Raw genomic sequence first — 12,172 nt, forward strand, 5'->3', positions numbered from 1 at the left:
TCTTGCCTGCCCTCCGGTACTACCTTCGGTTCATGGTAGGCCATGAGCATATTCAGTTTACTGTGCTCCCCTTTTGCCTTACCAACGCCCCTCGGATCTTCACGAAAGTGATGGCGGTGGTCGCAGCTCATCTGCGCAGATCAGGGGTTCCAGTCTTCCCCTATCTGGACGACTGGCTGTTGAAGGCAGGCTCACCCCAAGTTGTCGTCTCCCACCTCCAGACTACGGCGGACCTCTTGCATTCGCTGGGGTTCACTCTCAACCTGCCGAAGTCGCACCTGACTCCCTCTCAGAAACTCCTTTTCCTCGGAGCAGTTCTGGACACAGCACAGTTTCGGGCCTAGATATTCGGGCTATGATACCGATGTTTCAGCCTCTATCCTGGATTCCGGTGAGAATGACCCTGAGGCTGCTGGGCCTCAAGGCCTCCTGCTGGTGGATCATGCCAGGTGGCATATGCGGGCACTGCAGTGGGACCTGAAGTTCCAGTGGGCGCAGCATCAGGGAAATCTTTCCGATTGTGTCCAGATCTCGGAGGTCACTGCACACCAATTGCAGTGGTGGCTAACGAACCAGGATTGGGTCAACGGCAGATCCCTCTCCCTTCCCCAACTAGAGTTCACAGTGGTGACAGATGCGTCACTCATGGGATGGGGCGGCCACATGGGAGAGGCAGAGATCAGAGGCCCCTGGTCTCCGGCGGAGTCCGGGCTCCACATCAACCTTATGGAGCTCTGGACGATTCGTCTTGCACTGAAGGCATTCTTTCCTTCTGTCAGAGAATAGTAATGCAGGTGTTCATGGACAACACCCCCACCATGTTGTTCTGCAACAAACATGTCGGGGTGGGGTCTTGGACCCTATGTGAGGAGGCTCTTCATCTTTAGACATGGCAGAAACATCGGAGCATGTCCCTGGTGGTTCAACACCTGGCAGGTTCTCTGAATGCCAGGGCGGAAGAGTTAAGCCAGTGGTGAATGATGGATCACAAATGGCGTCTTCACTCAGAGGTGGTGCAAGGTCCCTTTCAGCAGTGGGGAGAGCGTTGGCTAGATATGTTCGCCAACGAAGAAAACGCACAATGTCAGCAGTTCAGCGATGCTTTTCATCGTGAGTGGAGTTGAGGTCTTCTATATGCCTTTCTGCCTATACCACTTCTGCCCAGGGTGCTGAAGAAGATCAAGCGCAACCGGGCCCAATTTATTCTTGTGGCTCCGGACTGGGCGCAAAGAGTCTGGTATCCCGAGATCTTGAGCATGGCCATCGATCCTTCGATCAGACTGCCTCTTCGGGAGGATCTTCTGTCGCAGCAGCAGGGGACAGTCCTCCACCCGAACCTATCCAGCCTCCACGCGTGGAGATTGAGCGGCGACAGTTGACAGCCTTCGACCTTTCTCTCGAAGTCTGTAATGTTATCTTGGCAGCCAGGTGTCCCTCTACTAAAACTGTATACGCCATTAGATTGAACAAATTTGTGGCATGATGCGCAGCAAAGGCTGTGAATCCCCCTTTCTGCCCCTCTTTCTAAGGTTCTCCTCTTTATACTTTCTTTGGCCCAGCAGGGCTCTGCTCTGGGCACTCTTAAAGGCTATCTTTGAGCCATTTCTCCCTTCTTTCACCTTCCTGATCAGCCCTCTCTTTTCATGTCCCCTATTGTAAATAGGTTTCTTAAGGGCATTACTCACCTCTTTCCTCCTATTCCTTTCGTAATGCCTCAGTGGGACTTGAATCTCATCTTGACTTACCTTATGTGCGCTCCTTTAGAGCCACTACATAATTGTCCTCTCAGACTCTTGACTTTAAAGTCTGCTTTTCTGGGTACCATTACCTCTGCTCGCAGGATGAGTGAGCTTCAGGTTCTATCATCTAAACCTCCTTTCCTTGCTGTCCATCCGGACAAGGTTGTCCTTCAAACTAGGCCTTCTTTTCTACCCAAAGTAGTTACCTCTTTCCACATAGGACAGACCATCACTTTGCTCACCTTCTTCCCGCCCCGCATCCTTCCAAGGAGGAGGAGAGACTCCACCATCTGGATCCAAACCGTGTGTTATCATTTTATCTGAATCGCACAAAAAATCCCGGGTGGAAGATCAACTCTTTGTTGGCTATGTAGGCGCCAAGAAAGATCGGGCCGCAAAAAAATGAACCATCTCTTGATGGGTTGTCCTTTGCATTAAGATCTGTTATTCTTTGAGGAAAAAGGAGCCTCGGGTAGGACTGCACGTCCATTCCACCAGGTCGACGGCTGCCACTACTGCTTTGGGATGTGGAGCCCCCCTCAGTGACATCTGCCAGGCAGCCACGTGGGCTTCACTGCCCAGGTTCACTAAATATTACTTCCTGGATAGTCCAGTCCGGAGAGACTGCTTCTTTGGCCGTTCAGTTCTCCAGGACTTTCTGGTGTGAACTTAGTTTGCAGACCCACCTCCGGGGTTGGTATTGCTGGGGTATCTATTCTAAGGTAAGAAATCTACAACTAATAGTGTCTTTCAGATGAACAAGTTCCTTACCTTCGGTAACAATATATGTGTAAGAGACATATATTAGTTATAGATTCCTTACCGCCCCAGCCATCCTCCCCATTCTGCGAACTGACTTCTAGGGTAAGAGACTCCCTTTCAGGGCCCTAGTTTTTGTGCACTAGTAGTCAGTGTCTTGCATGGCTTGGCGCTTCTGGCGTGGAATGTCGTGTAAAGAACTGACATCAGCGCGCAGGGGTGACGTCTAAGTAGATACTGCGCCGTCATCCCAGCGGTCACAACCCCGACTACAAACACGGAATCGACCTACGCCACCTACCGACGCGCAGGGGTACTGTTGATAAAAAATTCTCCCAGTTCCAGTCTGATGCCTGGGGGCAATTCTAAGGTAAGGAATCTATAACTAATATATATCTCTCACAGATATATCGTTACAGAAAGTAAGTAACTTGTTCAACGGTACTAGAAGACATTGGCAAAGTGTAGGCGAGACCTATTGGCTTTGCCAGTTATTTCTTTCTATAGTTAAAGTATTTTGCTAAGCTTCACTGAACACACAGGACACATACATTATGGGCAGCAGCAGTGCATGTTTCCCTAACACAGACAATAGCCACATCATAACAGAATGGCAGGCGTTTAACTTTTGCTAACTTACATGGGGCGCGTAAAGTATGGGAAGTGGCACTGCAGCAGTTCCACACATACACAGAACAGTTACATCCCAAGCAACAGCAGTGCAAGGTTTCATTACACAGTGAATAGTTACAGCCAGGGCATTTGCAAAAGCATGTTTTAGAACAACTTTTGTGTCTTTATTTGATGACATCCACATGGGTAAACCTTCATCTACTCCAAAACATTTTAAAAAGTTATATAGAAGACAATGATGTGGGAACCGAAGAATGTAGGTGGAGAATAAGGAAGTAATATACATTTGCGCTGTTAGGGGGTGCAACTCTCCAAATAACCAGTTTTAAACTCCCACTATCTGTTTTAATAAGAATGTTAATTCAAGGTAAATTCAAGTTTAAGCAAACTGACATAAACACACACTTTGTAACTAATTAATTACAACTATTTGAGTTAAACAATTTGTAATGTAAGCAAATTTGATTTGAACTATTAAGGTTACTGGGGGAAAAATTAATTTATGGGAATCATTTTTCTTGAAAAGCAAAAAGGAGGAAAAAAGATATGTTCTTAAATAACTTTAATTAAACTTTAATGCAAAAAGTAAATAAGAAATGACAATTTTCACAAATAATATATATGTTCAAAGCAGATGTGGCTGTAGATACATATGCTTTCTAGTGTTGGGCTTGGATGTTTGCAAGTTGTTGTTCTTCAGGCAGCAGGACGTGTTCTTGCATCTAAGAGACTGAACATCTCTTCTGTTGTAGCACTTCCTCTGCGGGTTTTTTGTAGGCTGGTAATGAGGGACTTTGAGGGTAACAGGTGGCTTGGACCCCTTCACTCTGAACACACACACTTCTGTTGATTCACATGCCTCCTTGAGGCCTTTATTGATTGCAGTTCTTTTCTGTTACAAAATAGTTGACACTGCACAGTGCACATAGTTTCACTCTTGGCACATCACTCACTAAGGAAGGTGTCACCCTACATAATGTGATCCCAAAGACTTCTTCACAGCAAAACAACTTACAAATGCCAAGACCAACACTAGATGTAAGGAGTATGTGGATTTACAGCATTACTAGCTACTTGGAGATGCTTATAGGATGAAGTACCATATTCCTTTTCTTTTTTTTAGGTAGAGGGCTTTCCATGATGATTTCCTTGTTAGGTCTAGCCTACAGATTTCTTTGTTTGTTTCCCAAGGACCAGCCTCAAACACATCGACCGCCCCTCCTCCTTTAAACTCCTCTACGCCAGCATGGTCCTTCAAGTTGTTTTGAGGGCCCAGCGGCTGCCATTTGCTGCCAGGCTGCTCTACCTTACAAAAAGCAATTTCACACAAATCAAATTTAGTTATTTATTTGCCAATCCAGGTGGCATCCGCTATTTTTGGATCAGTTATTAAAAAAATGATGCCTGCATCATTTCGGAAGCTCACACTTGTGACCGCTTACAAAATAAATAATGCAGCAGCCGCAGTTGCGTCATTACGTCTTTTTTTCTTTCTTTTGGACAATACTGCACAGTACTGGCAAACAAAAAGGTCTTAAAGGCAAAACCTACTGGCTATGCCGATATATGCTTTTTTCCACCCATTCCTTCTATGGAAAAGGTAAGTATTTAGTTAATATTTCAACAATTGCACCTGATACCTGTAATGGCAATGCTAGAAGAGCAGATAGGAGTGTAAAAAGACAATAAATGTGAATACCAATGTGTTACCAGTGAGTCGGTACTCCTTACAGTTGTATGACCCACTCCCTCTGCAACAGCCGTTGGGTGTAATTGTTGGCAAACTTCCACACTCCCTTTTACAAATTCCTAATTTGTAACTGCCATTGCATTTGATGGTAAAGAAGCTGCTTTTTTTGCACACAGTTTAACATATTCATTCAAAAATGCAAGACTTGGTCAATTAACACCATGTTAGCGTCACTTTGAAACTGTAAATCTGCTTACTGTGACCTAGTCTCATTTTCTTTCTTCCTTGGGTTAGGCAAGAAATCTATTTTTCTGTAACTTTGCTGTACCACAAAGCTGTTAGAGATCCTTTCATTATACAATATAAGGTTACAGTACTACATAATGACGTGTTTTTTGGATGAAATTATACAATAACTAAATTGAACTGATAGGATGGTAGAGGATGATTATGAGTAAATTGAATAAAAAACACATTGGTTCAAATGAGACTTGGAGTAAATGCCTGTTCATTTGTTTTATGAAATGGTGGATATCTGAATAAGTTCTCAGTAGAGATATAACGCCATTCCATAGTCTGAGTGCAAAACCAGTGAAGGATTGTTTTGGTACCAGATAGATTTTTTATTTTGGAGTTTCCAGCTGAAGAGTGCCTTTGCTCCCTTGTTCCTTCAGTCTGGTGTTGCTCAAGTTTTGTCAAGTATAATGGGATGCCCCGATACAAATTGTACCTTGGAAGAGGGATTTTACATTTTATTATGGCCTGGAATGAAACCCCAACTTGTTCCCTCAATCAATCAATCAGTCAATCAGAGTACTTGTAAAGCGCGCTACTTACCGTGAGGGTCTCAAGGCGCTGAGGGGAGGGGGGGTGGTGCCGCTACTGCTCGAAGAGCCAGGTCTTGAGGAGTCTTCTGAAGGCGAGTAGGTCTTGGGTCTGCCGTAGGTGGTTAGGGAGGGTGTTCCAGATCTTGGCGGCGAGGTAGGAGAAGGATCTGCCGCCGGAGGTCGTTCGTTGGATGCGGGGGACAGCGGCGAGGGCGAGGCTGGTGGAGCGGAGCTGGCGGGTGGGGGTGTAGAAGCTGAGTCTGCTGTTCAGGTAGGCTGGTCCGGGGTTGTGGAGTGCTTTGTGTGCGTGGGTGAGGAGCTTGAAGGGGATCCTCTTGTCGACGGGGAGCCAGTGTAGGTCTCTCAGGTGGGGGGTGATGTGGCTGCGGTGGAGGACGTTGACGATCAGTCGGGCGGAGGCGATTTGGATGCGTTGTAGTCATTGTAGGTGTTTGGCTGGGATTCCTGCGTAGAGTGCGTTGCCGTAGTCCAGTCTGCTGCTGGCGAGGGCCTATGTCACCGTTCTTCTTGTTTCGGTCGGGATCCACTTGTAGATCCTGCAGAGCATGTGGAGGGTGTTGTAGCAGGAGGAGACGACGTTGACCTGTTTAGACATGGAGAGGGAGGCGTCAAGGATGAATCCCAGGTTGCGTGCATGGTCGGTGGGTGTCGGTGCTGTTCCCAGTTTGGTCGGCCACCAGGAGTCGTCCCAGGCTGAGGGGGTGGGTCCGAGGATGAGGACCTCCGTCTTGTCTGAGTTCAGCTTCCCTCGTGGAGGTTGGTTTTGGCGGTGTGTGGGTTCTTGGTGAGGGAGAGGATGAGCTGGGTGTCGTCGGCGTAGGAGATGATGTTGAGGTCGTGGTGGCGGGCCACTTGTGCGAGGGGAGGCCATGTAGACGTTGAACAGCGTCGGGCTGAGCCCTGGGGTACACCGCAGATGATGTCGGTGGCTTCGGATCGGAAGGGTGGGAGGCGGACGCTCTGGATTCTCCCGGAGAGGAAGGACGTGGTCCAGTCAAGGGCCTTCTCTTGGATTCCGACTTCTTGGAGGCGTGTCTTTAGAGTGCGATGGCAGACCGTGTCGAAGGCGGCTGACAGGTCCAGGAGGATGAGGACTGATGTTTCGCCATTGTCTAGTTGGCGCCTGATGTCGTCTGTGGCAGCGATGAGGGCTGTCTCGGTGCTGTGGTTTCATCTGAAACCGGACTGGGACGGGTCCAAGATGTTGTTGTCTTCGAGGTGGCGGGCCAGTTGCATGTTGACGATTTTCTCGATGACCTTCGCTGGGAACGGGAGATGGGCCGGAAGTTCTTGAGGTCCTTGGGGTCTGCCTTGGGCTTCTTGAGGAGGGTGTGGATTTCGGTGTGCTTCCAGTCTTCCGGGAATATCGCTGTATCGAAGGAAATGTTGATGACCTTCCGTAGTTGGGGTGCGATGGCTGCGTCTGCTTTGTTGAATACGTGGTGTGGTCACGGGTCTAATTGAGATCCTGAGTGGATGGAGTTCATGACTTTGCGTGTCTCATCGTCGTTGATGTTGGACCAGGAGGTCAGGCGGTTGGTGCTGGTGGTGTTCGCAGGGGAGGTGGAGTCTGGCGTAGTCGGGGCGGTCGTGGTGTTGAAGCTGTCGTGGATGTCAGCGATCTTGCGGTGGAAGAAGATGGCTAGTGAGTTGCACAGTTCTTGTGAGGGCGGGATGTCGTTGGCACTGGCGCTGGGGTTGGAGAGTTCTTTTACGATGCTGAAGAGCTCTTTGCTGTCGTGTGCGTTGTTATCCAGGCGGTCTTTGAAGGAGGATTTCTTGGCTGATCTGATGAGGTGGTGATGTCTGCGGGTGGCGTCCTTGTGGGCTGCGTGGTTGTCCGGTGTGCGTTCGAGGAGCCATATCTTCTCCAGTTTCCGGCATGCGCGTTTGGAGGTCTGGAGTTCGTCGGTGAACCAGGAGGCTCTCTTGCTGGCGTGGCTGTTGGAGGGGTTCTTGAGCGGGGCGATGGTGTTGACGCAGTCGACGATCCACTGTCGGAGGTTGCGGGCTGCGGCGTCTGGGCTGGTGGGGTCAGTGGGTGGGTTCTGGGCGAGGGTGGTGATCAGCTGGTCTTCGGTGACTTTGCTCCAGCCGCGGCGAGGCAGCTGTTTGGTGCGGTGGAGCGTGGTTGGTTTCTTGAAGGTGAAATGGATGCAGCGGTGGTCGGTCCTGTGGAGTTCAGTGGTGTGGTCGTAGGCGACGTGGGTGCCTGTGGAGAAGACTGGGTCCAGCGTGTGGCCGGCGGCGTGGGTGGGTGCGGTGACGAGTTGTCTAAGGCCGAGGTTGGCGATCAGGGTGGCGGAGCATCTGTGAGATATGATTGAATTTTTTATTTGAGCCAGGTTCAAACATGTAAGGCTGTCTTGATTAAGCGAGACATGACTGGGGAGCTCCAACTAAAATAACATTGCCACAATTTAACCTAGTAATGACTAGTGCGCAAGCAGCCATTTTTAGCTGGTTGGGTGTCTAGAAGTGTTTAGTTTTCTTCAGTAAATATGGAAAGTGGCTTGAAGTTTGAGCTAGGCTGCTGGTGTGAGGCAGGAGTGATAGAGTGGTGTTAGTGGCGAAACCAAGGATTTCAAGGACAAGAAGGGATCAGTGAAAATAGTAACATTTCAGATTTTAAGGTGTTAGTGTTCTTTTACCAAACCTACGTTGGTGTTCTTTTGCAAAGCTACCCATACATGTTTGCTTCTTTGATATATTATCTTCCATAAAATTGTGTTTTGTTGGATTACGTTTTAAAATACAGAGATCCACTAAAAACCAGCACATGCCCGATTCTAAATATGTAGCTATTCAAATCCATACAGCATATTCCTAACTAAGGTATAGTCCAACCTTTAAAGTCTATTACAAACCTGAGAACATTTTGAACTCTTTAGAGCCTATTCAAATCTTTAGAGCATACCGCAATTCTGGGGACATAGTGCGATCATTGAAGCACATTCCATTCCTAACAGTGCATTCCAATCCCAAAACCATGTGTAAACCCTGGATAAATATTCCAATCTCAAGAGGATAGTCCAATATTAAAAGAATAATTCAAATGCAGTAGTACATTCCAGTCATAGAGACAAATTCCAAACAAGAGCATATCCCATACTCGAACGCATTCAATTCTTTATCACAAGACCATGTTCAAATTTTGCTGCCACATTTGATTCAAGAAGGCAGCTGTCAATCATGAACACGCAGTATTGTACTGAGAGCATATATCCGTCTTGAAAGCATAATCCAGCTTGTTCTAGACACCAGGAATACATTAAACTGACCATCCTTAGAGTTTTGTAGAAATTATTTTAAAATACAGTGAAAGTGAACTTTCTCTATAATTTTCATAATAACTCCACATTTGTGTTCATACCAGGATGGTGTGAAAATGGTCAACATTTGGGCTAATCTGATTGAGTCTTGTTGAACAGGAAAGAAACTGTCTTGCCTCTTGCTTCACTTTAACACTTTGCTCTTTGTATTGTCACTGCTTTACCTGGGAGGCGTTTGTTGGAGAAGTCTCAGCGCATCGAAGCTATATTGACATCCATGCAAGCAACAGGTGCTGAGGAGACTCAGCTACAAGAAATTGAAGAGATGATCACTGCCCCAGAGCGTCAGCAACTAGAGACCCACAAACGCAATGTAAACCGGTGCGTATAAGTCAAAACCCTGTGTCCTGCAAGATAGATTGTGCCACACACATCTGTGAAGTATGCATCGAAAATTGCGCCATGTTAAAAAAATGCCTGTGAGATGACAAAAAGCCCTACTATATTCTGTGATCTTAACAATAAAACTGGTCTACCAAACATCATTTTTTAGCATATCGTCTCTACCAGGGTCTAGAGTTACTTTTTGATAGCTCAAAGTGTATGTACACCACAAATCTATTTAAGATATTCGAACCAAGAAATCAGTGGAATGTACACAGCCAGTAAAATCCAAGAAGAATGTATTACTATAGCTAAGCAGCTGAAAAGTAGCCCATTTTGCATTTCCATGCAGTGGTTTTTGAAATTCCTGTGGAATAATAGTTTCCGTGACACCTAATGTTTTAAACAATAAGGTGAAGACAATGCAAAAAAGTCAAATATAAATGAAAATGTGAATGCTTTCACTGGTCCTACTAGCTTCTTTGGATTGTCAGTCAAAGTCCCTGTTTTTATAAATACCCAGTCTTCTCTGGTAAGCGCACCAAACAGAAGACTTTTATTGTAGAACCACGAAATGCACAGAGAGTAAAAGCTTCCCAGATACTATCTTATGAAACTGTCTCAAACCTATAAGAGGACCTACTCCTATTCTTGTTCATTGGTCCATAGTCCGCAGAGGCGGCAATAATGGAGGCTTCTCTTGACATATACCCTGTAACCTGCATCTGCCCCAAAGGCCCGACTGCGTCCCACCTGTGTATTGTTACCTGTAACTTTATTGTCATCAGAAAGTTTTCTTTTTTTAATAATATTTTGCTTTTCGTGGATTTATGTTGGCTCAGTTAAACAAATGAGAATGAGTCAATCAAAATAAGACCCAGCAAGGGCGATTTCCTACCCCAGCTAGCTTACTGAAAGTAGTGATAATTGCACTCTGTAAGTGTAGCCAACAGTTCACTGTAACATGATTTGACAACAAGATTTCAGGGTATTGCAGAAGTTAAAAAAACATAGCGAACAGTTCAAGTGTCAGAAAGACTCTTTGTCCTTAACTTATAAAATTACTAGTCTAGCAAACAGTAATCTGTCTCTGAGAGGAGCAAATAGAGCACAAGGATGTCTGACCCTTAAGACGTCATTTGTACTCTGAGAACTTTGTCTATGACCTGGAGGGAAAAAGCAGACATGCATGGGCTTCCTCTCTCTCCTTCCCACTCTTTGCCTAGCTGTTTCACCCCTCTTTGTCTCACTGCCCCTCTCTTCTCTTGCCCTCATTTTCCCCTATATACCTTTGCCTAATCTACCAGTTTAGTCTGACCATTCATCTGTTTCCCACAAAAATGGACCTTGGCAGCCATTGCCATACTATATTTACATCAGAATTACATTGGTTATTTATTTTTATTTAATTCCCTTCCTATCCTCTATATTTTGCCCTAGAAGACCAAATAGACATCTACAACTATTAATGCGTTCCAACAATACATTGAAATGAATAGAAGACAGAACTGACCATGATATAATATGGATGTATTAATGAAATGTGAATAGCGGAGACAGGACGCCATCATCCTCAAGACATGCCTGCTGTTTGGGAGTGATTAGATATTAGGTAATTGAATCACAATATTAAGAGTGAAGTGAGGCTAATTAGAAATCTAAATATATTTAAACTTCTTTCCATCAAAGCAAGAGCAGTTACAATGTTTTCATTGAACAAATTGTGGCCCAAAGAGTGTGGAATGAGAGACAGTAATAGTTGCTTACCAAATACATTAATTGATGTATAAAATAGGAATCCCGTTAATTATATACGGACACAAATCCGGTACTACCACCGAACAAGTGCTAGTTAATTCACCAGTAACTGGTACTTAATTGAAATTACTATTTTTGCCTAGATTATCAGATATCAGTGTCTTCTCTACTACGTGGAAGGCATTTCAAGAGTCAGCGTTGGTTGTTTAGCTCAAACACGGTTAATAAATACCAACTTTTACATGTGTACCGCCCTGTTATTTGCTCTCCATGTAAGCTGGTTGTTCCAGTTGTAGCTATATAAACGTGCCTAAAGGAAGGCTAATATGTGGTGGGAGTGTGACGGCATTTAAGTGGATTTTTTCAAATTTGGCTCAGATAAATACACTGCTGCACATCATTACTGTAAGTTGTTATTGGAGAATATTATGCGGAGCATTATGTACAGTCGGTAGCGGTAAAGCCATGTTTTTGTTTAACACCTCTTTTTCTTTCCTCCTAGGATGGACGCAAGTGAAAATCAAGTTGATGAAACCATATTTATCTTTGAAACCTATGTGGATACCACAAAAAACAAAGTTTGAATTTGGATACAGAGAAGGCTACTGATGTATAGAGCTGGCACTCACTGGACCTCCATGAAGAGTGCTTTTGAGATGGTTGTGAAGATGGCATTTTGTTCCAAAGTTACCTACTGTTTTGGACATATAGTCTACTATTCTACAATAGAATAAAGTAGGTTTTTTAAATAATTGTGACAAAGGTACTTTTGTGCAGAACATAAGTGGTAAATTACTGAACAAGCACAGTCTGTAAATAACATGGTATATCTTCTCAAACAAGCAAATCTACAGTAAAAGAAAATTGATGCAATCCTACTCCACCACGTGTTCTGGCACACATTAATTTTGAGTTTCTGAGAGAGACTTCTAACTATATATTCCTCACCCTGTGAATTCCCCCAGACCCCAGACTGTATCTGGAGAATTATGGTAGCAATTCTCTCGTACGATTGTTGGTGGGGCTTGCAGATCTGCGTCTGATCCATTCCGCACCGCATGTGACATTGGGGCCTCTATAGCTGTACCA

General features: G+C 45.3%; 1 protein-coding gene across 3 annotated transcripts in view; it reads left to right on the forward strand.

Annotated features, from left to right (window-relative positions):
* The window catches only part of POLR3C (RNA polymerase III subunit C), a 148,209-nt gene extending 136,248 nt beyond the window's left edge, over positions 1 to 11,961 (forward strand). For all 3 annotated transcript variants that reach the window (XM_085638929.1, XM_085638931.1, XM_085638930.1), the window contains exons 14-15: positions 9,173 to 9,322; positions 11,586 to 11,961. In XM_085638929.1, coding sequence (XP_085495055.1) covers positions 9,173 to 9,322; positions 11,586 to 11,667 — 232 coding nt within the window. In that variant the 3' untranslated portion in view covers positions 11,668 to 11,961. The remainder of the gene's footprint in view (positions 1 to 9,172; positions 9,323 to 11,585) is intronic.
* The last annotated feature ends 211 nt before the right edge of the window (positions 11,962 to 12,172 follow it).

Source organism: Triturus cristatus, chromosome 12 (assembly GCF_964204655.1).
Source record: "Triturus cristatus chromosome 12, aTriCri1.1, whole genome shotgun sequence".
Lineage (NCBI taxonomy): Eukaryota > Metazoa > Chordata > Amphibia > Caudata > Salamandridae > Triturus > Triturus cristatus.